Raw genomic sequence first — 26,579 nt, 5'->3', positions numbered from 1 at the left:
TGGTCTCTCCCCTGCTCCGTGACTGGCTCCACGGGTCCCACAGGTCGGCCTCTCATTCCTGCTCCACACCCGCTGCTCTTTTGAGGCTCAGGGCAATTACCCGTCTCATTTAATTGGCATTATCATTTTAGCGTGCTGACAGAGATGGATCACCACGCTTGACCAGACCACTAGAGTCTCCAAAGAGAGGGAAAGAGTGAGAAAGTGAGAGAAAAATAGGGAGGATGTAGCTAAATAATGCAAAAAAACTAAAGGTTAAAATCACAACAATTTATTTGAACGCAAAGTTTTTCCTATAATTCTTCTCTGTTTTACTTAAAAATGAATGCTTTGTAGATGCATGCTAGCCATTAACATGATTTCAGTCCAAACAATTAATTACAGTGTCAAATTATTAATGGTGTTTGCTAAAGCCAGCATTGCTATTAGTGTTTCTCATACTTAGGGTGAGGTATTTGAACAAACCCCATACTCTGCATTAACATATTTTGAAAACATCAGGCATCATACACTTGCTGACTTGTTACAGAGAAAAATGGTGCATTACACTAGAGTTTGTCATCCAGAGTCGTTTAAATACTACAAACACATGCAGAATCATGTGGCCAAAACAGAACATGTTTGATATCCTCTGACTGAATGGAATCAAAGTCTGAAGCTAAAAACTCGTAGTCTTTGCCCATCCTACACTGCCCGATTTTGATCTGTGAAATATTTCAACTCAAACTGGCTAGGACTTTCGGCAACTAGTGTTGACTGGCTGCAAATTGGGGCAACAATCTGAGAAAAAAAAGAAAAAAAATACTGTAATTTGGTGTATTCCAGCCTTTACTGATTTTGCTCTGACCTCGACATATCGATTCTTGATACCAATCACAACACCTTAGCATAGTGGAAGTGATTTTTGTATGGGCATATTCTGACTTCTGTCACCTGAATCTGTCCTGTGACAATTTTTTTTATTTGTCTCTTGTGAAAGCCTCACAATTATGTAATCCCTCTGTGATTTTAATTCAATGTGAATGACACTGAAGCAAACAATTTTGGTAGAGAAGAACAAGGAGAAGAGGTGGGTAAGGTAAGAACTAACCCATTGTGAGGTCTCACTGGGTCTTAACAAGCAAACATGCTGCGCTGCTGTAACTCACTGCCGCTAAACCTGTCATCCGAATTAAGAGCCCCCATTAGATCTGCCTGTTTCAAAGCCTGTGCTAAATTAAAGGATGTGAAACACTGAGGATCCCTAGGGCCATGAAAGAGCATATAATCTGAACGACTTTGTGAATCATCATACTTGGGAATTGGTTTATTTTTATACAAGTTGCTTTAGCACAGCTTGCACAAAACTACATATTTACATGTGTCATCTTTCTCGAACCTCCCTTATAGATAGCTTCGCACACAAATATACTCACATATACACAATCAATCAAATTTTTTTAACAATACACTTAATTGGACATGTTTTAGCAAACCCAATCAAATGGGAATTAAATGAAATAGGAAATGAAAAACTATTTTATGAAGAGACAATTTCGCATGAATTTGTACGATGTGATTTGTATGGAAACACGCGTTTTTTAGAATAAAAAGTAAACATGGAGGTCCACTCCTAAACCTAATTGCCAGTGGAGCATTCAAAAGAAAGAATGAAATTGTGCAAATTAATACGAATTAGCCACCAATTTGCCCAAACGTAATATAGTTACAAAATAATGGTCCTCTGGAAAACATCTGGACAGTGAATACTGGCAAATTGTGGATCGCCCTTCACCGTCTGCCCAGTGGAAGAAGACTACGCCAGCCCACCGGGGGAAAAGAGCCAGAGCCTGCCGCGATGCAAGAGCTGATCATCACCCCGGAGCCCGTGCCCAATAAAGGGGTGCATGAGCCAGCAACACCATGCATTTCAGTGTGCATGTTCATGGAGTGCAAGGGCATGGAAGTAAGCTTGGCCCACTCGCCCGCCGCTGATTGTGAGCTAGATCTGGCCTCTGTGAATTATTATTATGAGGCTTTGGAAAATAATATTCCCTTTAATCTCCTGTCGATCCAAGTCTCCTGTGTCTCCGCTGGTCCCTGTGTTTCCGCAGAGTCCGTCACTCCACCTTGGCTTTTCAACCAGCCGGCTCCACCTTGGCCCCTCCCTCTCTTGGCTCCACCTGGGACTATCATCCTTATGGCTTCACCGGGCTCCCTCGTCCCTCCGGCTCTGTCTTGGTCAGACGTCTCTCTGCTTGCGCCACGGACTTCTGGGCGTTCAGCTGTGCTTCGTCTCTCCATCTATTCGGCTCCGTCGGGCTCCACCTTCCCTCCAGCTCTTTCTTGGTCCTCAGTCCCACCGGCTTCACCTCGGACACTCATTGATTTGGCTCCACCTTGGTGTCCAGAACCATCAATGTTGCATGGTCTCGTAGCCCCAGCCTGGGTGTCCACCTCCATCACCTCCGTCTCGATCAGTCATCCCGCTGGGTCCACCCACCAAGTCTCCACCATGGCTCCTCCCTCCCTCGACTTCGCCGTGGGCCTTCATCCTAGCTGTGCTCTGGGTCCCCACCTGGCTCCTCATGCTCCTGGCTCCTCCTGTTTCCAGCCCTTCACCAGCCCCTTGTCCGCCTCAAGAGCCCCCACCATCCCTCCTCAGTTGGACTTTGTTGAGGTGTGAGGATGCGCCTTCACTGCCTATGTCTGTTTAGTCCCTACTAGTCTACTAATACTCTATAACACTCTAATGAGAGTTAGTTGACATATAGGTGCAAAGTTACTTAGTCAACAGAATATGTTAAAGGGACCAAAATAAAGTGAAACCAAAATTTCTACTCACATCTGCAGTCATATTAGTGACCTAATAAAAGCTCTTTTATAACAATTTCCCCTGATTCATTGGAGCCACATAGGTTTTTAAGTCAATCAAAGAACATGTTGCTATAAGCACCTTCAGGTTTATCCAAACCAGATGAACGTGAATCTGGAAATGTTTTACTACGTGATTGTTGTACGTAACACAGCAGTTCGGAAAGTGTGTCTGGGGAGTGGCACTAAAAGGTGTCTTATCCTGTAGGCTAACACCTACACTAAACCTTAAGCGTACCCTATAGTGTTAATAAAAGCAAATAAGACAAAAACACATTTGCTTAAGCAGCCAACTCTGGAGGAACAAATAGTCTACCCAAACAGCACGAGATACATAGCTGACTCACCTATGTTCCTCAACAGTTCCTCAACAGTTGTTCTGCACCCCTCCGCCACTCCGACTCCTCACTCTCGACTGGTTCCTCTGATTAATCTGATTTCTGTCAGGACCACTATCGTCAAAGATAATTGACAATTAGCATACAGTTTGGATTGGTTCTGTTCTGGGGAAGAACTCCCTGCACATCCATGAAGAGCAGCGATTACCACCCTTACAGTAAACAGAACAGAACCAATATTGCAGATATCATTAATGTTCAATAATTTAATCTACAACATAATTCGAGAATTATTCTGATTCGAAGGGTATTCAAGTCCTGACTGACGAGAGGAGGAGCTGGGGATGGAGGAGGGTAATTTGCTCCTGAGCAACGTGATAAAGCTGCTGATAATACTGATGGAGTTTATATGTGGATGCTGTGATAGGCGTCATATTCCTATAGGTAGACTTGAATCAGTTGAGAGTCAGCTCATGCAGTCTTGACCTGCCAGAACTAACACTACGCTTGATTGAGTGTGAACTCGTGAATTCATTTCCGCTGGAAACTGCAGTGATTTGTATGTATTGGTACAATGTTTTGAGTTCTGCAAAAATGTTGGTAGAGGCATGTTTTTCAACTGATATGTGTAGCAAATTGCACAACATTGATGCGCCCAGTCCCATATTTCAATTAATTATTCGCAGCCGTAATCTTAAAAAAATGTTTCCCTGGATTTGAGTGCCATTGAGCAAAGATAACAGCATGGTCAAAGACTTCCATGCAGGGCCATTGAGATGTATGGGATTTATGAATAGCTTTTTCCACGTATTATATACTTACATGGCAAAAGAAAAAGAAAAAATGACTTGGTCCACCTTTCTTACACCCTTTCTTACACAGATGTCTCAGCGATGTGCACGTGCATTTTGGGTGGCTACCACCAGTCAGGCAGAGACACAAGACCGATGATGACATTAGGGAATAAACCCAAACATGCTGAGCCACGATCACCTCTCCCGGTGTCTCCCGTGCTCTCAAGAGCAGTGCAATGTCCATCCTGTCAACCAGCCCACGCTATATGAAAAATGGAAAGCATAAGAGACACACTAATAAAAATAGCATTGAGAGTGGACAGGAAGCACTGCTTCATTACTCACCTCCCTTTCCTGGCCTGCTGTTGTACAAATGTGCTACATGCTGCACAAACATGCATCACCATCGGCTAAAAAACAAATGGGCTGTCGGCCCCGTATTTACCTCCGATTGTTCATGCACTCTCACATTCACTTGTGTGAGATGTAAATATGACCCAAACAGACTCAGTCGATCTTCTCTAGCCTTGTGCTGGAAACGTGCAGGACAAATTTGTTCACTGGGAATAGACGTAATGTTGTAATTGCAAAGTTAAAGCTGCAGGACTTCATGTTCTACAGCAGCGGCCTCAAACTACCAGCCTGCCGGACAAACTCTTCACCTCTTGCTTTTAGCACTTTAATGTTACAAATACACAAGATTATTACAGGAAACAGTAGCTTAATACCTGCCAAATAAAATTACATTACAATTTTATATATAGTTTACAACATTTGTTACTTGTTACAAGACAGTTGACAACAACAAACAAATCCTGTCTTTCACATGTAAAATAAATAAATAAATAATTACACTTTTATTGCAAGTCCACTTTAGACATTCTACTAACTATAAGTAACTTAGCAACTACATGTCAACTAACTCTTATTAGAGTATTAGTAGACTGTTACACTGTAAAAACAAAACAAAAAACGGCAGCTGTGGTCAACCGGCACAATCATGGTAAGACATGATAAAAAATGCAATAAGCATTCATTTAGCAACATTAAATGCAATATAAAACCCTAATTCACAAAACTGACAAAAATAAAAATAAAATGAAGAAACAGTTATTTCAACAAAAATACATCAAATGTGAAGTGCCTCCCAGGGAATTGTGGGAATGTCAATTTACGTTTTTTGACAGTAAATTACACAATGCCTTGTTCTCTTTCACTTCCAAAACCTGTAAATTTAACAGCATTACATTAAATGCATAACGGACATTAAATGTACGGTTAGATCTATTACAGTTATTCACCGTAGCATTTTTACAGTCTTTTACCGTTAAAATCACGATCATTTTTTACAGTGAGGTTAGTGTGTGTGTTGAACTGTTGAGTTAATTGAGCAACAGGTGATGTGTGGGCTTCACATTATTTCACATATCATCCTCCCATCAGGACAGTCCATTACCACAGGAAGTGCCTTCCAGAGGGCGGGTGGAGTGATCGGCTCTAAAAGCTTCTGCCCTCTCTCTCTATTTCTATTACAGTCTCTCTCACTTGCCGAGCTCCATGACAGATTTGGTTCAGAGTTTCAGACAGGCAAGTTCACAGCCAAAAACACTGCCTGTGTGTGTGTGTGTGTGTGTACTTCCCTTAAGTATACTTTGGGCAAAATTTGCACAGGAAATCAGAGCAGGAAACTCTCATCTGTAATTACCAAAACCAAGAGATAAGTCCCACATTAACTCCATCTATCTTTCTCAACATCTGTTTCTCTTTCTCTCACTTTGTTCCTGTATATGCTTTATATAGTGATAAACTGCAGAAACCATATACAGCAAAACCACTTTAGAGCCCTATCTGTTAAAGTCTGATAAAGAGACCAGGAGAGAAAGGTGGAGTGTGATCGGATCATAGACTAAACAATATAACAGACCAAAAACAGACCGTGTTTTTTTTTTTTAAAGCAAAATGTTATTATTATTGATTTTTGTGTAAAATATGACCTAGACATGTTCTTGACAGGCTTAGTGAGATTCCCCTATATGGAGAAGAGAAAGGAGGGGGGTCAATATGGTAGACAAGTAAGGCATATTTCACAGGACACAAACTGTGAAATCAGAGTCGAACAACAAGAGAGTGGTCTAACATGGTTGAAGTGCTGTGGTCGTACAATACAAGAGTACCTCAACGCACGTGATAGTGATGATATTCCAAAGGCCTGGAAACAGCAACGACGTCACGCTGTTGAGAGCACAAAGAGAAACTCGTTTAATTTATGTGGCACGTGGGCTGGGGTGGCAGTGATACATGGTTCGGTTCAGCGATTGAAAAGGAGAGGAAATAACTCGGAAACAGTCACTAAAGCAGATATGGGTGCAATACATCAACGATTTACAAACATAAATGGCTATTAAACATCCATTCCATATGATTCAGTGACCACACATAGACCATATGATGACTATTACATAGAATAGTGGAAGCGATTGTGAAATACTTTTAATTAGTGAATTAAACAAAGGCAACAACTAAAAACTAAACAATCAAAAATTATTCAGTTATTGCAACACTTACATAATTCCACTCCAAAATGCACCATTGAGGACAGTATAGTGTCCATAATGAATCATTGTTAAGTCTTTATTTTGATGGTCCACTTTAGACTTTCTACTAACTATAGGGGTGGTGGCGCAGTGGATAAGACACATGCCTTTGGTGTGAGAGACCCGGGTTCGAATCCACTGTGAGACACCAATGTGTCCCTGAGCAAGACACTTAACCCCTAGTTGCTCCAGAGGCGTGTGACCTCTGACATATATAGCAATTGTAAGTCGCTTTGGATAAAAGCGTTAGCTAAATGAATAAATGTAAAAAACTATAAGCAACCAACTCTCATTTCTGTTAAGTTAGGGTGAGTAGAAGAAGTTGCCTGTTGTGGAGCATCAAAATAAAGTTTACATCCGTTTCAATCTTCATCATTTCAAACTCACATATTTCCAGTGTGGATGTTTCAGCGGCATGGGGCATTGACTTTTCCTTCTCAGGACACGGGTCCAGGTCCAGGTGCCGAGTTCTGCCTGATTAGAAAGCGATTAAAGAGCAATTATAAGAGAAACAGATACAGTTCGCAGAAGTGCTTCAGATAATGCATGCTGAGCAGAATTGGGATTCTAACCTGGAATAATAAAAAAAGACATCACCTCAGTCAAACTCTCTTTCCAGTCAGTTTTCTCCAGGATCATAAACCTTAACGCTCAACATATAATGATCCTTAACGACAACTCAATTTTACGAACAATAATCATCTTTTGATATTTCACTTAGCATGAGAACCTAGCAAACATAGCAACATTCTGATGCCACAGGAATAATAAAATGCCACATTTTTCACTTTTTATGCAGTGCAACAATGAACAATAATTCATTTTCTTCTATTAAGTTTATTCTACAACTCAGTTACCACTCTACATTTATTTAATCCTTTTTAAAATATGAAATTTAACCATATTATATTGAATATATCTGTATGTATTCATCATATGGTCTCATTTCTGTTTATGTACTTAATCTCACTTAACATTCATTGTGTTTAACGGTGCATGTGAAGGTAAAGTGTGTGTGAAAAAGAGTACAGAGCTTACTGTAAAATTAGTCTAGTTTTCGGCAGGCATTTGTGGCCGCAGTGCTAAAAAACAGAAAAACAAAATATAGCATATGTTTCTCGATAGGCATTAAAGGCCGTGCTTTTCCTATCAGATCTTTAATATCCCTCAAATTTACGGCAGGTCTTAATGCACTCTGCGACGGACTAAATGAATGTGTGTCGGGCTAAGGCTTTATGAAGCATCTTTTTCATTCGGACTAGTTCAATCCAATATACCAGCAAGACTTTTAAATGGTCACCGGTGGTATTTGTTTATAAAATCCCTGGTGTGCAGTCATTACTTAGAGCTACACACACACACACACATCACCAGAGAAACCATTTAAGAGAGAGAAAAATCACATTTCATTTATAAAACCAATAAACAACCCCCTGACTTCCCCACCGGCAGTTTCCATTTGATTCAACAAACAAACAAATAAATAAAGCGGGATGAAAATGAGCGAGTGAATAAGCAGAAGTAAGAGGAGCAGATGAGGAGGTGTAGGACGAGGAGGCTGGGGAAAGAGGAGGGTGCTCAGGGAACGTCTTTGTTGTGATTCGTATCCCAGATGGATGGCTCTTACAGAGCCGCGTATTTATTTTTCCGGGGAGCTACGTGGGAAGATTTGTTATTCCCTGGCGTTCCCTAGTTTTTCACATTGCTCTACATCCCGGTCTCCATATTTCATCCTTACACCCCCAATTCCCAAACAGATTTATTTACAAGCTATATTCAACCAGCCCCCCTCCTCCCCTTGTTTGCTGTTTCCTTTTTTTTTCTTTCATCTCACTCTCAGTCGTACGCTGGTCTATCTGAATGTACTCCACATGTTTGTACCTGAGAACTTTATTTGAATTGGTATAAATGTGTATGGTATAATTCTGTCATATGTAGTTAGTAAACGAGATGGAGGACTGTAGAAGGGTGATTTATGTGGAAAACTGATGTGTGTTTTAGTGCTGAAAACTGCACAGTAAATAAGGAATGCTTTTATGTTTTATACATCTGAATACTATTTTGTGTATGTGTGTGGGAAAAGCGCATGTGTATCTATAACTAATGATTTTGCATTATACAGAGATATCAAACTATATTCACCACTGTAAGCCACTGCCTGGATGCACCCTAAACTAACAATATACTAACATTAATCACCTATGATGGAGGATGAGGGCTTGAACACATCATTCATTCATGGGTGTGTGTGTGTGTGTGTGTGTGTGTGTGTGTGTGTGTGTGTGTGTGTGTGTGTGTGTGTGTGTGTGTGTGTGTGTGTGTGTGTGTGTGTGTGTGTGTGTGTGTGTGCATATCCTCACTCTATCCCCGCCCCCTTCCAAAAACAACTACAGTACATCTTCTATGAAGTTGGCACAGATCTACGCAGAGTCTTAAAGTTTTAAAATTACATGAAATAACAGAATGAGAGAGGATATTTATCCTCTTGCATTTAAAAGGAGTGGTTTGTTGAAAAATAAACCATAAGCATTAACTTTTGAACTGAATTGTTTAACTTTTCCATTGTGGAAAAATAGTGAAATATATTGATGAAATGGAACATTCCATAATAATGCGTTTTGGTGAGGATTGGAGCAAACCATTTGAATTTGTGGGGTGAGAATGGAATGTATTAAGACTCCAATATATCAAGGCTAAATGGGTTTGTCTGAGTAAGGGGTGAGAAAATCTCTCTCTCTCTCTCTCTCTCTCTCTCTCTCTCTCTCTCTCTCTCTCTCTCTCTCTCTCTCTCTCTCTCTGCCGTTATCTGAGAGGAAATATCTGTAATCTTGTAGTTCAAGGTTTCCATCTAAATCAGAAAGCAGGTTTAAACAAATAAAATAAAATAAATTTGAAAGAACAACATAAAAAATGTAAAACACACTACTGCTGTATGCCAACACTGGAACTAAGATTTTTTTTTATTTTTATTATTGTTTTGTTATTATTACTTTTGATTAGAGCGATATTAGTTTTCACACATTATAGTTTTCTCTGAATCTGATTATAGGTGAGATGACATCGCGGACTAAGAAATTCAAGTCATAACCTAATTTTGAGAAAACATGAAGTTCCTTGCATGGCAACATAAACAAATAACAAATGCAAAAGCATAGATGAAAACAAACCATAAAAAAAAGGACTAACTGACTGAGCGAACGAACGAACGAACGAACGAATGAATGAATGAATGAATGAATGAATGCATATATTACACTATCTTTCATATTAGTTCACAATTAATCTTTGTCTCTGTCCACTCTTGTTTTCAAACATCAAACTTGTAAAATCCCCGTCCAGATCTGTTTAGGCCCCCACCCTCCTCTTCCTCCGGGCTCAGGGTCATTCATCACGGGGCAGGAGTGGAGCCCGGGGCCTGCGGGCTGCTGTCAGGTGCTCACATCGGCCCTTTGTGCCGGCCCGCAAACAAGTGTCGGATCAGCAAAAGTCTATTAAAGGCTGGTGGGCTTTTCACAAGCAATTGGCAGCGGGTCACTGACTTCACTGCTCCGACTCTCTGGACCCTCTTTGTGTCGCCGGCGTGCCGTGACAGATCCCGGCAAGATTAATGATTTTTAGCAAGCATTTCTTTTTCTTTTTTTATATTCTCACCTCTCCTTCTCTTCTGCTCATCCGCCTTCGTCACCGCGCGCGCTCTCTGTCTCCAAACTCAGAATTATTCGCGCTCTTGGAGAGTGCGCGCTTTCCTCTCGTTTCCCATCGCGTTTTCTCGCAGCCTGTAGCATCCTCTGTCAAAACTCGGCCAGTATTCGGTGCATTTGGGACGCTGGGTAATGTGCGACACATAGCAAGTCTGTGTTGCATTACCATTATAAATAAAATAAAATAAAATAAAATAAAATAAAAGCTCAATTGTTGAAAGTGTTGGCTACATATTAGCCTTAATTCACGTTATATAGTGAGATCAGCGCGCTGTAATGTCTGAAATCTGAACATGCGCCTCTTGCTTTTACATTTACAATCGTGATATATGTATAACATTTAAATAGCCTAAAATAGCGTCCTCAGTTGCTCATTACGCAGCCAGGATTGTTTTTACGCCACACATGTAGGCTCGCTATATATTCACATTTGATTGAATTTTGGATTCAGCGCAAAATCTTAAGAAGGCCTAAATAATTTATAAAAGCTGATTTCGCATGACATTTAACTTGTGCTCTATTTTTATTTTTATTTTAAATCATATTACTGTCACAACGCCACATACATTTTTTTAACACTTTTTTTTGGTTGGTTTTCAAAACAGACGCTATTTTGTGCTGTTTGCTAAATATCACGAATAATAGCCTACAAAGCTAAAGAATATAAATATTGTATGTTTTACCGTTTTTGAGACGTTTTGTGAAATAAACGCATGGCATATTAATGTAAAATCACAACGAGTGGAAATAAAGTGCATCTGATCGTACGAATAACCCATATAAAAATAATGACCGCTTCATTTGGCACAAAGTCAAACTGGAAAATGCCCCATTCTGAAATATTCTTTTCCCCCCTGCCCTCAATTATTTATAGCCTGTTTTTAAATAGGCTACCCCTGTATTTTAGGTCTCTTTTACGTGTATTCATATAGTAAATTATGGATATTAATAATAAAGGCAGTATATAACGATGATTGATGATAATGAGGTGGTGATTATCATGGAGGTCAGACAGAATCCTTAAACCAAAGATAACCCATAATTCCATGTCTAATAGCTATATCCTCAACTTTTCCCTCATCAGTCACTATAGTATCGCCTGATTCAGAGCCTTCTTTGATTGACGGCGTCGTGTTTTATAAAGGCGCGTTCCAAACACATGCACTAACTGTTATCTTTACTAACAACTGAGGAGACAAGCTATTTATTTATATTAACAGACATGCATTTTTAATACTAGTCTACCGTGCAAAGCATTAGTATTTACGTGGCGCAGTATTAGAACAAAGCGTCCAATACTGTAATGCACACTGATGTCAGAAACACTAATGCATGCACATGTTCTAATAGAATAATTGCAATCACAAATAAGCCATTGCTTTGTGGGTCTGTAGTGAATTTGTCTCATTCGGTGGAAATCTAATGTTACATGTCATTTTTCTAACAGAACCAATGAGTCACTTTGTTTTCACAGACCTTTTTATTTATTTATTTATTTATTTATTCATTCGTTTATTTATTTATTCGTTTATCTGTTCTTTGTTTGTATCTATCTGCGTTCGAATAAAGAAAGACAGAGAAGTTGCAGGCGTGCTTCGGCTGTGCTCAGGTGTGTGTGCGGGTTTTCTCCACTAGGGGCGTCGCACTCTTGTAAATCTTTCGTTCTGCTCGTTATGAAGTTACTCGGTTGGTAAAAGTGGTTCGCTTTCCGATTTCATCAGCATCACAGTTCGAGACATTTTATATAAAATCAAGCGCACTCGGACTCGCCTATCTTCCTTTTCTACTCCGATAGCCTGTAAGTCTCAATATCTATGGATATCTGTATCGTTGCATCAAGTGCTAGTCAATTTCGTTGTTTTATTTTATTGTATTATTATTTTAATTTTATTTTTCATATTTGAAGGCATTGTTACCTGCCTTTAAGAGATTTCAAATTATATTTTTAAACATGTTTTAAACGCATTTATACGTTTTTTATTGCTTAGAACTTCCACTTAAGCATGAATCTCTTAATTGTTTTTAAACGCTTCCCATTGGTAATTTATTATTACCTAGGTTACATCACATTTATATAATACCCTAATAATAACACTGTTTTTATTGGTTTGCGACATAAATACATTATGTGCATTTTACTTTTGAAGCTGTTGATAACCAACAACCGACTGTATAATACAATAATTAACAGTAGCACCCTACATATTAAGAATATAAATAGGCCTATGGGCAAGAACGGTCTTTTCACAGATGAAATTCGTGACATAACGTTGACTGGAAATAAGAATAAGAATCTTCTAGAGAAGTGGATCTGTCATTGATATTATATCAGTAGTGCCAAATTGGTTCAAGTTCTTATAGTCATGTCTGTTACATATTGATACCCATCTCTCCTAATAGATGATGCATTTTGTTTCCCACTTTACTCTTCTAGAAAGCAGAGCATAAGCCTTTCGCAACCGCCTGTGTCCCGTGAGGAAGATGACGAGGGAACAAGAGAATACTTTCTGTCTGTCTGTCTGTCTCTCTCTCTCACGCACGCGCATTGATCTGAAGAAATCATGCAATATTAAACGTGCTTTTGCTTTTTTCTAAAGTCTTCTGCAATGTTTTAAACTGAAACTAAAACTAAAAAAACACAGCAAAATCCACTTCTCTTCACACTTCCAGAAATGCAGATACAAATATAGTTATCGATATTTCTTACTTATCGTGATGTCCACAAGCTGAATGTCCTATATGTCCTTATGAGCGGTAAAAAAAATTAAAAATAAAAAGCCCTCAAGAACAGCATTCTTCCCAAGCCCACTGTCTCAGGCCTGATGCTCTCACCGGCACACGGTCCACAACGTCTCGCTTTGACAACTGCTCTTTGAAACATCTCTGAGCTGATTTTATTTCTCTTATTCATTCCTAAAATTCGTAGGATGGGAATCTCATTAGGCCAAATAAGCGTGCATCAACACTTTTTCCGCTGTCCATAAGCAAGAGGATCACTTAATAGATCATTAACCACCAATATGCTGCTGACAGGAGAGTTTTTCGGCATCTCCTCTCCATTAGAGAGAGAGAGAGAGGAACCAGTAGAGGCGAGTCTGAGGGAATCAGAGCGCGTGACTGTACGGGCCCGCGCGCGTGATGAGACGGGCCCGCGGTACCGGCGGACTCAACATGTTTCCTCCACTGAGTTATGATCTTTGGAGTGACGCGATATTATCTGACTTTTAGGGCTTTGTGTTATTTAATATCGATGAAAGAATTCACTGTTGGCTTTGTAGTTGACGTGGAGGTGCGATGCAGTGGCATTATTGGTTGTGATATGGGTGAGTAAAAATCGCAATGACCGAAAACAGGAAAAAATACTTTTCACAGTAGTGGGGGAAAAAAGGAAAATTATACAATTTAAACAATTATTTATCAAATATATTAAAATAATGAATACATAGCCTATAGCCTATATGATACGCAATGATACGTGGAGTGATACGCAAGTGTGTCGCTTAAATAATAAAGAATAAAGAATACAATATAGGCTATAACCTGTTTTGTGCAGTTTTTGTTTTGCTGAATAAACTGTCCGGATTGGATTGCTACGTTTTAGCAGGATAGTTTCTGAGACTGTTTCTTAAAGTCAACTCTATTAATATCTGATCAAAGACAAAATAGATAGCAAAAATGCAATATGACAAATCGTAAAATGTATCAAAATGCGTCAAAAGTCAACAACAACAACAACAATATTGTTTTGGATGGAGAAGGGAAGGAGGACTTGTTATTGAATAATTAACAACAGATATATAGGCCTATAGATAGAAGATAAAGACAGACAGCGTTAATAACGATAAAAACAATATGTATTTTATTACGGTTCGTCACATTTTCATTATATTATTGCAATATTTTAAGCACTTTTAATGAATAATTAATGTGTTTGTGTGCCTAACACTAATAATCAATAGGCTTGAACGACGCTGTAACCATGCCTTTTATGAAAGATGATCAAAGCACTAACGCACATTGCGTCTTTTACGCACGAACGTTTTAGGTCATCCAAGTTCACAGATTTATAAATTATTTCTTTATTCTCATTAACAGTTTCAATTTATTCACAGATAAACTCACTTATCTTACAGTCGAATAGCCCTGTATAATTTAAGTCTGCAGCTGCGCGCGAGGTGAGCGCGCGGCAGTGATCATGCGCGCCACATGAGGGCAGCGTTGGGTGAGTTTTCATCAATCCAGCGTCACGCGCAGCGCAACACCAGCCTTTCACCTTTGACAATTCAAAAGTCACTAATAACAAAACCATACACCTGATGGGTCTTGCGGGCGTCCTCATTCACAGACAACCTCAGCATCATCATTAACACCATCGACAGCAACGACTTTGACTTTCTCCATGACGTTTTTGTAATATATATATATATATATATATTTTTAAATTAGCAATAAAACCATTGGGGGGGGTCTTCCTTGTAAATCACATGAAAACTTGTTGAGTTGAGATTACTCCAATAATGTTTGTTTAAGTGAGTAATTTTGTCACAATGGATACAAGCTTTAGGCTTCTATTATTGGAATTTAATAACAATTGTGTTGAATATTGGTTAATGAAACAACCTGCAGTTGTATGTTTCAAACTCATAGGCTATCTATTTAAAATAAAACAGGCATGCATAATCTCAAGGTTTTGTCTTTATTTTAAAGGTTCACTTAAACTAATTTGAAGTGTATGTTTTCATAATAATATGATTTACATGTTATATTAAATATAACAGTACATGTTGTACTTTTTTTCTTTTACCACATCAAACCAGTCAATACGCGAAATACCACTGTCCCTTTCTTCATCCCGTCAGCTGACAAACACACAAACAACGATCATTATGCTAATTCCACCGATCTGACTGGTCGCCAGCCCCCTCTGACGTCACGCGCGCGCACACTATAACAGCGCGGAGAGGTCTGGCGTCCTGCTACAGTCTGAATACTCAGGAGTGAGAGCGAGCTGAACTCTCTGCGGTGCAGAGCTGGAGAAACACAGCACACGTCGCTGGCTTAAGGACATATTTCTGGAGTATCCGGGATCGGGACGGGAGCCCTTCTCCGGTACTCATTTGTGTCTTTTATTTATGCTTTGAGTTCAAGTGCGGCGACGGGACGCGAGAGAGAAACTTGACTTTTTTTTTTTCTTCTTCTTCCTCCAGTCCTGCGAGTAGAGACTCCAAAAAGACTGCAGCTGAAAGTCGAGGTCTGTTCGTCCATATGAGGCAAATGTCTTTTGCAGTGCATTAGTCCTGAAAGTTTTCTCTTTTTTTCTTTTTGCTGTTTGAACATTTCCGAGTGACACTGTATGCGCTCGAGCGCGTCGCGTTCGGAAACCCATCCAGAAATATTGCATGCGCAAAGGCAAAAGTCGGATTTTGCGACGTTTGAAAACACTTTGCTGAAGAACAGGGACACGATGAGCGCAGATCTCGCCATGGGGCCCGAGCTGCCCACCAGCCCGCTGGCGTTGGAATATGTCAATGACTTTGATTTAATGAAATTCGAGGTGAAGAAAGAGGCATTGGCGGGGCTCGACCGCTCCAATATACGGCAGTGCAACCGCCTCCAGCCGCAGGGCTCCGTTTCCTCCACTCCGATCAGCACCCCGTGCAGCTCCGTGCCGTCCTCCCCGAGCTTCAGCCCCACGGAGCAGAAGAATCATCTGGAGGAGCTGTACTGGATGCCCAGCGGCGCGTACCCGCAGCAGATCGACCCGCAGACGCTAAGCCTGACGCCCGAAGACGCGGTGGAGGCTTTGATCGGTGCCACGGCCCACGGGCACCCTCCGCCCCCTCATGTGCAGCAGCAGCTGCAAGCGGGAGGTTTTGAGGGATACAGGGGCGCGCATCACCACCACCACGGCCACGCGCAACAGCAGCAGCAGCAGCAGCCGCAGCACCATCACCAATATGGCGCGATCCCGCATCACCCCGACGACCTGCCAGTGCACCCCGGCCACCACCAGCATCAACACCACCACCACCACCACCACAGTCAGGACCCCGACAGCCCGTCTCCCAGCTCGCCCCAGCAGCTCCACCACCGCCACCACCACCATCACCACCCGCACGGTCACCCGGGCCAGCAGGGTCACCACGGCCTGAACGTGGAGGACCGCTTCTCCGACGACCAGCTGGTGTCCATGTCCGTACGGGAGCTGAACCGACACCTGCGGGGCTTCACCAAGGACGAGGTGATCCGCCTGAAGCAGAAACGCCGGACCCTGAAGAACCGCGGCTACGCACAGTCGTGCCGCTACAAGCGCGTGCAGCAGAAGCACGTGCTGGAGAACGAGAAGACCCAGCTCATCAACCAGGTAGAGCAGCTCAAGCAAGAGATCAACCGGCTGGCCCGAGAGAGAGACGCCTACAAACTCAAGTGCGAGAAACTGAGCGGAGCGAACGGGTTCCGCGAGGCAGGATCCACGAGCGACAACCCGTCCTCTCCAGAGTTCTTCATGTGAGTGCAGTGCGCTTCTTATGCCTGAGACTGAGACATTATACAGATACAGTACTGCTCCTATTAGAAGAATAACCCACGAGAAATAATAACCGCATATGTAATCATCGCCACCGACCTCGGCAACTAAGAACATGTTAGAATGTTTTCTGGGAAATGTAGATTAGTTGCTTGTAGTTACTTTTACCCATTTTCGTAGAGATCTGACAAGAAAAGAAAAGCGAAGAACTGGCTTTTTTTGTATTTAGGATAAAACCTTCAGATAAGACCTTCTTTCCACCTGGTTTTGTTCTCGGTTGTTCATGAAAAAGAAAAAAGAAAAAAAGTCTGTGCTAAGCGAAAAAGAGAAACTTTGGACTTTTCCCCCCCACTTGGCTAGAAAAGTTGAGAGCGCCACAATATGCAAAACCTCCCTTACTTCTCCTGTGTAACCCGACAGGGGAACTTTATGCAACATCTCATTGGTTTATTGCCTGCTTGGTTATATATAGATATATATATATTAAAAAGAAAAAGGAAAAAACGACAAAAACAAACACATAAATCTGCATTAAGATATTAATCCTGCATGCTGGACATGTATGGTAATAATTTCTATTTTATACATTTCTTTCTTTCTTTCTTTCTTTCTTTCTTTCTTTCTTTCTTTCTTTCTTTCTTTCTTTCTGTTCATTATGTATCATAAAGAGCATGTTTTTGATCTTTAGCTCTTTTTTTGGGGATATGAGACTGGCTCCTTGTATGGGTTCATTTTGGACTTGTAAATATATGCAACAGCAAACCTACAAACCGACATCGAAGAGCTGATTGTTTTCTCACTTTTATGATTTGTTTCATGTTTTGGGAATTGATTTCCAGTAATGGGCATTTTGCAGTTGCATTTAAAGTAAGCAAACTTTTTAAAAGAAGCGCACTTTTTTTGGGGGGGGGCGGGGGGTTATGATTTTGGTATTGGCATTTTTTGATTTCTTCTTTTTGATTGCTTCTTTGTTTTGGCAAAAGCGCGTTTAATGAAGACATGTGGCACACACAGGTGATGTTAAAGCACGCGCTTCATCTGAACTGATGCTCATAGTGTCATGTCTGATTGTAGCGAGACACAAAAGTGCGCGCGCGTGTTTTTCCCCTTCATGCAGGCTGTTGCATAATCTATTGCTATTCTATAATATAAGTAATTCTTATAGGTCGTATCTTTTTGATGGATAGGATTTCAACGAATGGGCACCCTTTCATCATCATACTTTTTATTTTTTTATTTTTTTTGAGCTATATGAGCTGCCAGTTTTATAAACCAACATTTCAAAATGTAGTTATTATAATCCAGCTCGAGGGTGTCAGGCTTCCTAAATCAGGGGTTTGTGTATTATTGCCTAACATGAAAACTACGCATGTATTTCAATGGAGAGTTTCAATGATCAATGTTAAATGTTTTCCTTTATTTTTTTTTCTGCCGGTCAGTAAAAAATAAGGGATTCAGGTTCTGCATAATCTCAAAATGAAAAATTATATGTCTCATGTTATTGTTCTTTTTTTTTTAAATCTTTTTTTTTCTTCTTTTTTTTGTTTTATTATTATGTCGAGATTCTGGTTCTGCTGGCCAGATGCATAGTTTTTATTTTAATGATTTAAATTAACAAACTTGTCAGATCATATTTGAATAAGCATGGTGCTTGCATCTAAGAAATGTTGTTAAAAAGTCATGCATTTAAAAATCTTTTTGGTTTATTACTGATTCAACTGTGTTGAAATCAAATGTAAACTGCAGCAGCGGGTTGTTGTTCTGTTTGTTAATTTCATGCTATTATGAGGGGATCAATTTTCAAATCTGTTTATATAAATGGAAAAAAAGAATAAGTTCAATTCGGACTGTTCCATTCAGGCTGGTTTCTGTTTCGTTTTTGCTGTTTTTGGAAGAAATGGTTTCCTATTTTGCTTATTAAAGTCAGTGAAACGACATTGATTTGGTAGCAACTCATTTGTATGCGTCAATTCCTGTGTCTGTCCATGTTGCGCAAGATTTCGCTTTACTGTACGCCGCACTGTTATCATGCATCACTTCAATCCAGTACAATCAGTTAGTCATCGATCAAGCTTAGTGAAAATACGATGGAGGAACGATATTTTCGAGGGCTTGTTTCTGTTGTTTGTCTCTCGCTGAACTTTGAGCTCGAACGAACCACATGCAGGAATTATGCGCTCTTACTATTAACAACGGGACGGATTAAACTTTGTTTTGTTTAAATATATTTATAACCCTTTGTTTGATAAGGTAAAATATCCGAGACACGCCTTCTTTTTCAAAGTTTGAAATGCTCTTCTGTAGAGCGCGTTATTTTAGAAAGCTATATCAAATATGAAGGGGCGTTTTTGTATCATTTGGAAAAAGAAAGCAAGCTAAAAGCAGAATCCGTGCTAAGTCTTCCTCTCCCTCTTTCTCTCTCTCGGTGTGTTAGGCCTTCGCTTGTGTTGCGACCTGCAGGATTTGCAGCGCCTCGCGTGCTGACTCGAGCAGAAATCCAGCGCGCACGTGCGCTTGGTAAAACGAGATCTTTGACCTTGCGCTCAAAGCCCAGACTGTGGGAACAGGACAATTAACCCTTCCGCCACTCAAGACAACACACTTTTTCACATGTATAACCAATTTAACGACTAGTGTTCATATATTTTGGTAATATATATACAATTCATAATAAAAAAAAAGCGCATGCGTTTTTAGCCCAGTGTATCCACGAGGATTTTTTTAGGAGTTATAGGCCTATTTTGCGATTATTGTGTTCATGTCACTGTAATTACATATGTAAGTACAGTGTAATACTAAAAACTATGCAGTTGTCACACTTGCAGTTTATTTTAAAACCAATTTCTGAATAGGAACCTGAAAGTCTTAACTGCGGAAAAGCTATTGAACATTTCCATCTTATTGCCTTTCAAAAAAACAGATGCAGTTCAGTATTGTCTCTTGTCTTTTATGCCAGTGCATTTTTATTATCTTTGCTTGTTGTAGCACTGCCTTTTACAAAATATGATAGGCTTAGTTTAGGCTGGAGGGCAGAATTTACACAAATAATTCTAATTTAAAACATGTTTAAGCTAGGTGTCAAAAAACAATGCAAACAACAATTTGTGCAATTGACTCAAAAGCTAATAGTTCTTGAGATGTGACCACTAACCCCGCTGCTCGTAGCCTGATTGAACTACATGTGAATTCATTGTTATCATTACAGTATGGACGTTGAAATTAGGGTTTAAAAATAAAAGCTGTGCACCAAATAAAAAAGTCCACTTTTTAAATGAAAATCAAATCAAATAAATAATGCGTAGAGCAAGTACACATCCGATTACGCACTGGTTTCTAAACTAGCATCACTGCGTTCAGTGACTCTCTCACAGACTTTACAGTAAGTTAAGCGTGTTGTGAGAGCTTTGCCACTCTTCTCCAGAGCATGAGAGAAGGACAAGGCAGAGTGTTGTTAGGATTTCCTGACGGTTTTCAGTTTCTGGTGTCAGAACATTATCTGCCATGTGTCTGCACAATCTCAAGGGCAGGGCGAAAGAACCGAGGCCTGAGCCAAGAGCACAACTCCTGCAGCAACCTATGTGCAACACCACAGTATTGCCTAATAATAATAATAATAATGATTCTTCTATATCACTTTTGTGTATGCATTTAGCAGATTGTAGATGTTCGACATTATTTACGTCGGACATGTCTCTGTGCGGGAATGCGTGATGATGTACGAAGTGAGCCCTGTTATGAGAATATCAATTAAAATGTGCTGCAATTCTGTTTCACCGTTGTAAATATTGACAGAGATAATCGCGCACTAAAAGAAGGAACATGCATAGACAGACCTTTTCCATTCTCTTTAGGATTAAATGTTCAATTATTATGAAATTTTAGTGTCAAAAGAAAAAAAATCAATTACACTCACTGTTGCTTTTGTTCAATAAGCTCGCAAATTGTTATTGATTCTTATCGTTAGCGTCTTCTGTACATTGCAGAGTGGGATGCTGTTTCTTGATTTTTTTTATTATTATTATGTATTCCTCTGTCTCTGTGCAAAGGTACTGCACGCAAAGACAGGCGGTCGAGAGAGGGTAAAGAAGGAATGAGTAAAAGGGGATAAGATTGAGAGAACGGGAAACGCATTGATGTATTGACCCCGATGCACTTGAAAGCCCTGAGAGCTGAGCGTTATTACCATGACGTTCAAGTACTGCTGTAGAACCGGTGTATACATGAAACTGCACGTGCATGCACACACATAATAACATTTTTAGTTATTTAGCAGTGATTATTTAAGGCAACCGCTGATGTGTCAATGTTATTACAATGTTATAACAGTTTAATGACAATGTAATGTGTAATAAAACATTTCGATTTGGTGCAAAACAAATTTACACGGACATGTCTTATTCAGATTGTCTTATTTTGGCCGGTTTGGGATAATCACGTGCATATGTATGTGCATTAGTCAATGAATGGCTGTTCTGGTTTCAGTTCAGTGGGCCGCGCAGGTTCATCATGTGTGTTTGCTCTTCCTAAAACTATTGCCTCACTTCTGATCTCCCAACTTAACCTCTAGAAATTATTTAAAGGCAGCAAATATTTAATAGGCTTAATGCAACAGTCAGTTCACAAAAAAAAAAAAAAAAAAAAAAAACTGACACAATAAATCTATACCTATAATTTGGCTTGAAATTTGAAATATATGAATACACGGTTAGGCTACATGTTTCCCTGATAGCATTGTCTCTCAGTGTAAACTCAGCATTTGGCCTCTTCATTAGAGCCGTAGCGGTAGAGAACAAGACCATGACCATATCATAAAACATAAGTCATATTTATGAGTTTGTGTAAATAGTGTTGACCCATTTATAACAATTATTTTACCGAATCATAAAAGAAATGAAAAAAGCTAATTCCTGAATTAGAGTTTTAATTGAGCTGGATGTAGGATTGTTTGTGGTATTTTACCACTTGTTAAATTCTATTTATATTCTCATTGGCCAGCGACACTAACTGTAATATGTACACACAGCCCTGCTCTAATAACACTTCCCTCAGTGGTGTCCGGCACACGGCCCCTCATTAAACAAGTTGTAGACTTTCCTCCACATTTATAAAGAGGCATTTAGAAATATAAACTACTAACTATTGACATATTCCAAACTGTTTACTAATCTGGTTTACATCTGGACAGCTGAAAATACTATAAAAGATGAATCGCAACATGAACATTGGTCTTTCATATTCAGTCTTATACAGTCAACCATCAAAGTTTATGCATAAAGTACATTCAAACTTCCAGTATGTAAAGCCATGACTGTAGCAAATTTCCAGGGGAGTTGCTTTTACAGGAAGGCCAGACATTCATCACAGGAAAACACATTTTCCTCACTCAACAATTCCAGGAGAAAGTTTCTCTCTGGCATATAAGCATGAGCGATGCCAGCGGACTGGACGTCCCGGGCTTAAGCCTCCAAACGTCTGTAGTAAAACTATGAATGTTTTTATTTAATACGTTTCTGTAATTGTCCATTTTTGTAACCAATTAAGACCTTTTGGTCCTTTAAATCTGGTCATTAGATGTGTCACTAGTCACAGTTTAGACGACTGCATGAAGTTGATATTGCAGTTATTGTGTATGTCATTTAAATTACAGTACAGTGATGTGTTCTGCAGACAACTGAAGAAATTAGAGGAAACTGTGTGTTGACTTTGGTCAGAATTTATTTTCCAGAAGTAATAAGTACCAATTATTTCTGAGATATACTGTAACTCAAAATAAAGTGAATATACAGTTGTGCTAGATGAGTTTATTGCCAAACTTTAAGACAGGAGTCTGGCCTCCTTTTATTATGACAAAATGACATGAATCGTGCAAACCGACAAATCAAACCGATGCTTTGCAAATACATACATATTAGTGAGAGCTAGTTTTAGCCACCATACATTTGAAAATGCAATTTAATAAAAACAAGTGATTTTCTTAAGTTTCAACTTTTGAGTAATTGTTTGAATTTCAAATTGGTTGATTTATTGACTGATCCACGCATGCATTAATGCATTATATCACTCATCTCACTCTGATGCAGATTCTGTGTTAGCTATAGTTACATGTAATGAAGGTTTCTCTCTCTCTCTCTCTCTCTCTCTCTCTCTCTCTCTCTCTCTCTCTCTCTCTCTCTCTCTCTCTCTCTCTCTCTCTCTCTCTCTCTCTCTCTCTCTCTTCGCAATAGTTTGTTGCATGTGTTCGTGTTTTAGGTTTAGTTGCAAGGAAACATGCTATAACCATGCCCATCGTCATCAACATCTGCAAGTGCTTTGGAAGTGCAAAGCTTCAAGACCAATTGAAGAAATAGAAAACAACACATAAACACACTGATCTACAGGAGCAAGCTTCATATGTGACCCTGGATCACAAAACCAGTCATAAGTCGCACGGGTATATGTGTGGCAATAACCAACAAAACATTGTATGGGTCAAAATTATAGATTTTTCTTTTATGCCAAAAATCATTAGGATATTAAGTAAATATCATGATCCATGAAGATATTTTGTAGATTTCCTACCGTAAATATATAACACATGTATTTCTGTAAGTGAATGCTGCACAATCGTGAACATAAATGGAGAACTTTAAAGGAGATTTTCTCAATGTTTCAATTTTTTTGCACCCTCAAGATTTTCAAATGGTTGCATCTTGGTCAAATATTGTCCTATCCTAACAAACCATACATCAATGGAAAGCTTATTTATGGTCGCTCTGTTTCTCATCCGTCAGTGTATATGAAAACATTTGGCGCTCTTGGCGTTATCTTACCCAATCATTTGGCATTTAGTTTGGCTAATCTGAGCTGAAACTTACCAACACTTACAGCAGAGCAAGTCTGAGCACTCCCACGATCATGGATCCATGTGTAAACAATAATCTGAGTCATGAACTGAGCTCAACCCAGTACAGTCGACGGCTGCCTCGTGTGCTGGCGGGATTGACCTGAATTGCACATGAAGTTTGGGCAGATTGTGATTACACAGGGGAAAAGATTAAAGAGATTATGCTATTTTGAAGGATTATTTTTTTCAAACTAATAAGCCGGGCGGCCCAACCACAGCACTGGACTCAAACAGATGAGGAGACAGTTAACAGGTGTCAGAAGCACAGATACACATATGCTACACAACACCCCTCATGAATGCGCACTTGTAGCGTATCGCAAATCTTCAAAAGTATTTCTAAAAAATTTACTCGCAGATAATATATTAATGAAATTAAAGGCCACTGAAGTTTCTTAAAGAGAGCACACTTTCATTAAAGTTTCTTTACACACTGAAGTGCACTTTGTAATAATGTTAAAAAGTTTTACTCTTAAACCATTGTTTTAATCTTTTGTCATGCTTTAACCCTTTAGAACCTGAAGCTAAAATAGGTGTTTTTCACATAATTAGATTTTTTGACTGTAAAATTCTAAAACAATGTGCTCTCTTCATGTTACAAGGTGTCATCTTTTTCAGAAAAAGATAAGCTTTCAACAAATTACAGTTATTGACCATTATTGTGTGTGGTGAGTTTGTAAATAGAATTTAAATAGATAAAAATAAAAAATAAACAAGAATAAATTTACTGAATTTTATATATAAAAAAAAAAAAAATCATGAACGAAAGAAACTAACACTTTAAAGTTGAAAAATGATAGAAAAATTAACTATAATACATATATACAAGTCTTTTTTGTGAATACAGCTTGGTTGGCTGTGTTGTCGACGACACATCCGGTTTTAAAGGGTTAAATAAGTTCACTCATTTTTATGTGTTTACTAACAGACTAAAGCACATGCAAAGTACTTGATTATAATTGTATTTGATATTACATTTAAAAGTAATATATTTCAAATGTACTAAATTGCAACTTTTTTATTACAAATGTGTAATTAAAAATATATTTGATAAAACATTCATAGCACTTTATTTTATAGTCACGTTCCCCATGTACATACTGAGTACTTATAGTTATTAATAATAACTGGGTAATAACTAGGTAATAACCCTGAACCTACGGTATACTCCTAAACCCATGTAGTTACCTTATATTAACCCGTACTTTCTTAGGCGAGTACACTGTAAGTGCACGTACTGTGAAATAAAGTGCAATCAACACATTACATACAAGTTTCAATAGAAATGTCATTAAAGTATTAGTTTACCATACATGCTTGTCAGTACATTTTAACCATATTTCAAGGAAAATGGAAGTAATTATAAAATGACGTGTAAAAGTCTGTCAAAAAGCACTCTTAAGTCCAAGTATTTGCATTTAATTGTAAATAACATGCAAATAAAGTGTCTGGAAAAATTATATTGAGTTTGCATTTAATTATATTCTTTGTATATTATTCTAAAATGTACTGTACTTCTTCTTCACAAGGCAGAAAAGCAGAACTGCATTAAACAAAACTTTCCAGGTCAGGATATAGTGGGCTAGTATTTGTGACATGGTACATTTTAAACGTATGCTCTTGTATAACTTCAGATTCAATTTGAAAACAGCAATGAAATCCTGATATCGGTAAAAGTGATGCAACGGTGTGTGATTGTTTGTTTGTGTATGTGTGTTCGGCACTAACTGGTCAATTTGGGTTTGTGTCTAGTAGTTGTGGGTCACGTGACTTCAGTTGCGTTTATTCATGGCGAGAGCAAGAATGTGGAATAAGGCGGAAGGGGAACATACACGCTAAAACTCTTGTGCTCTGAAATGAATTTTGCAGACAGCTTCTGTGTACCTTAACATTGTGTGATAAAAACACCAGTTCGCATATCAGTTTGTGTACTGAACTTTATGCAAATGAGTCGTGACTAGTGATCCGCCTTCTGATGCAGACTGACAGCGTAGTTAAGAGGAAACAGTGACTAGAGAGCAGTTTGTGTCCTAACCAGCCACGACTGCGACGCGTGAGATGAATAAAGACTAAAGGTGTCGTCACATTAGCAACATTTTGCTGGCAAAAAGGTCCATTGTCTATTGTCAATAATGTAGCAATGTGGTAAGCACAGCTTACAGAGAAGTGACTTCCAAATCAAGAAGCTTTCTGACGGTCACGTGTTGGTCAACCCGTTGCGAAATCGGTGTGGGGAAATCTTTCGCCCTCATGCGAAATTCCAGATTAAATATCAGATATGTGCTGATAAGATGAGCTGGATTTGATTTTCTCACTCATCATTTTAGCTGGTTTTCCAGTCAAATATAAATATCCAAGATGAACAAGATAAAAAAAAATAAAAAAAATGTTTCAGGCCTGAACACCACTGAATATTAATTTTTAACTTTTGAACTTTCTAATCATCAAAAAATGCTGAATTAAAGTATCGGTTTCCACACACATATGAAGCAGCAAAACTGTTTTCAACATTGATTATAATCTGAAATTATTCTAGAGCATCATATCATCATATTAGAATGATTTCTGAAGGATCATGTGACACTGAAGACTGGAGTAATGGTTTTAAAATATATGAAAATAGACCAGTTCTTTTAAAATTGTAATATATCATCGTTTTCACAGTATTTTGATCCAATAAATGCAGCCCTGGTGAGCAGAAAATATTTGACCAACCCCAACATTTCTAATGGTAGTGTATGTTTTTTTTTTTCATTACTTAATTATCAAATATAGTGGATAATGGCTTTGCAATAATCAAAAAGTATAAAAATAATTGATTATGTGCTTATTTCTTACTGATAAACTAGCGAACCCAGCTCTGGTAAGATATATTATCTGAAAAACAGTC

At 39.0% G+C, this 26,579-nt stretch overlaps 1 protein-coding gene and 2 long non-coding RNA genes across 3 annotated transcripts in view; 2 read left to right on the top strand and 1 right to left on the bottom strand.

Moving 5' to 3' along the window:
• LOC309480693 overlaps positions 1 to 26,579 on the top strand; it is a 169,459-nt gene that overhangs the window by 30,640 nt on the left and 112,240 nt on the right. The window lies entirely within an intron of this gene.
• LOC309480677 lies at positions 256 to 14,720 on the bottom strand. Its single transcript, XR_014199703.1, has 3 exons — positions 12,988 to 14,720; positions 6,967 to 7,053; positions 256 to 6,217 (listed from the first exon to the last, which is right to left on the bottom strand). It is a non-coding gene; the product is annotated as an uncharacterized lncRNA (long non-coding RNA).
• On the top strand, positions 14,811 to 18,743 carry mafba (MAF bZIP transcription factor Ba). Its single transcript, XM_082145213.1, has 2 exons — positions 14,811 to 15,389; positions 15,488 to 18,743. Exon 2 carries the CDS (start codon positions 15,634 to 15,636, stop codon positions 16,789 to 16,791), a length of 1,158 nt encoding a protein of 385 aa, XP_082001339.1. The 5' UTR covers positions 14,811 to 15,389; positions 15,488 to 15,633; the 3' UTR covers positions 16,792 to 18,743.

Source organism: Leuciscus leuciscus, assembly GCF_965113295.1.
Source record: "Leuciscus leuciscus genome assembly, chromosome: 18".
Taxonomy (NCBI): domain Eukaryota; kingdom Metazoa; phylum Chordata; class Actinopteri; order Cypriniformes; family Leuciscidae; genus Leuciscus; species Leuciscus leuciscus.
The sequence above is the reverse complement of the archived record's forward strand: the minus strand, read 5'-3'. Positions and strand labels throughout refer to the sequence as shown.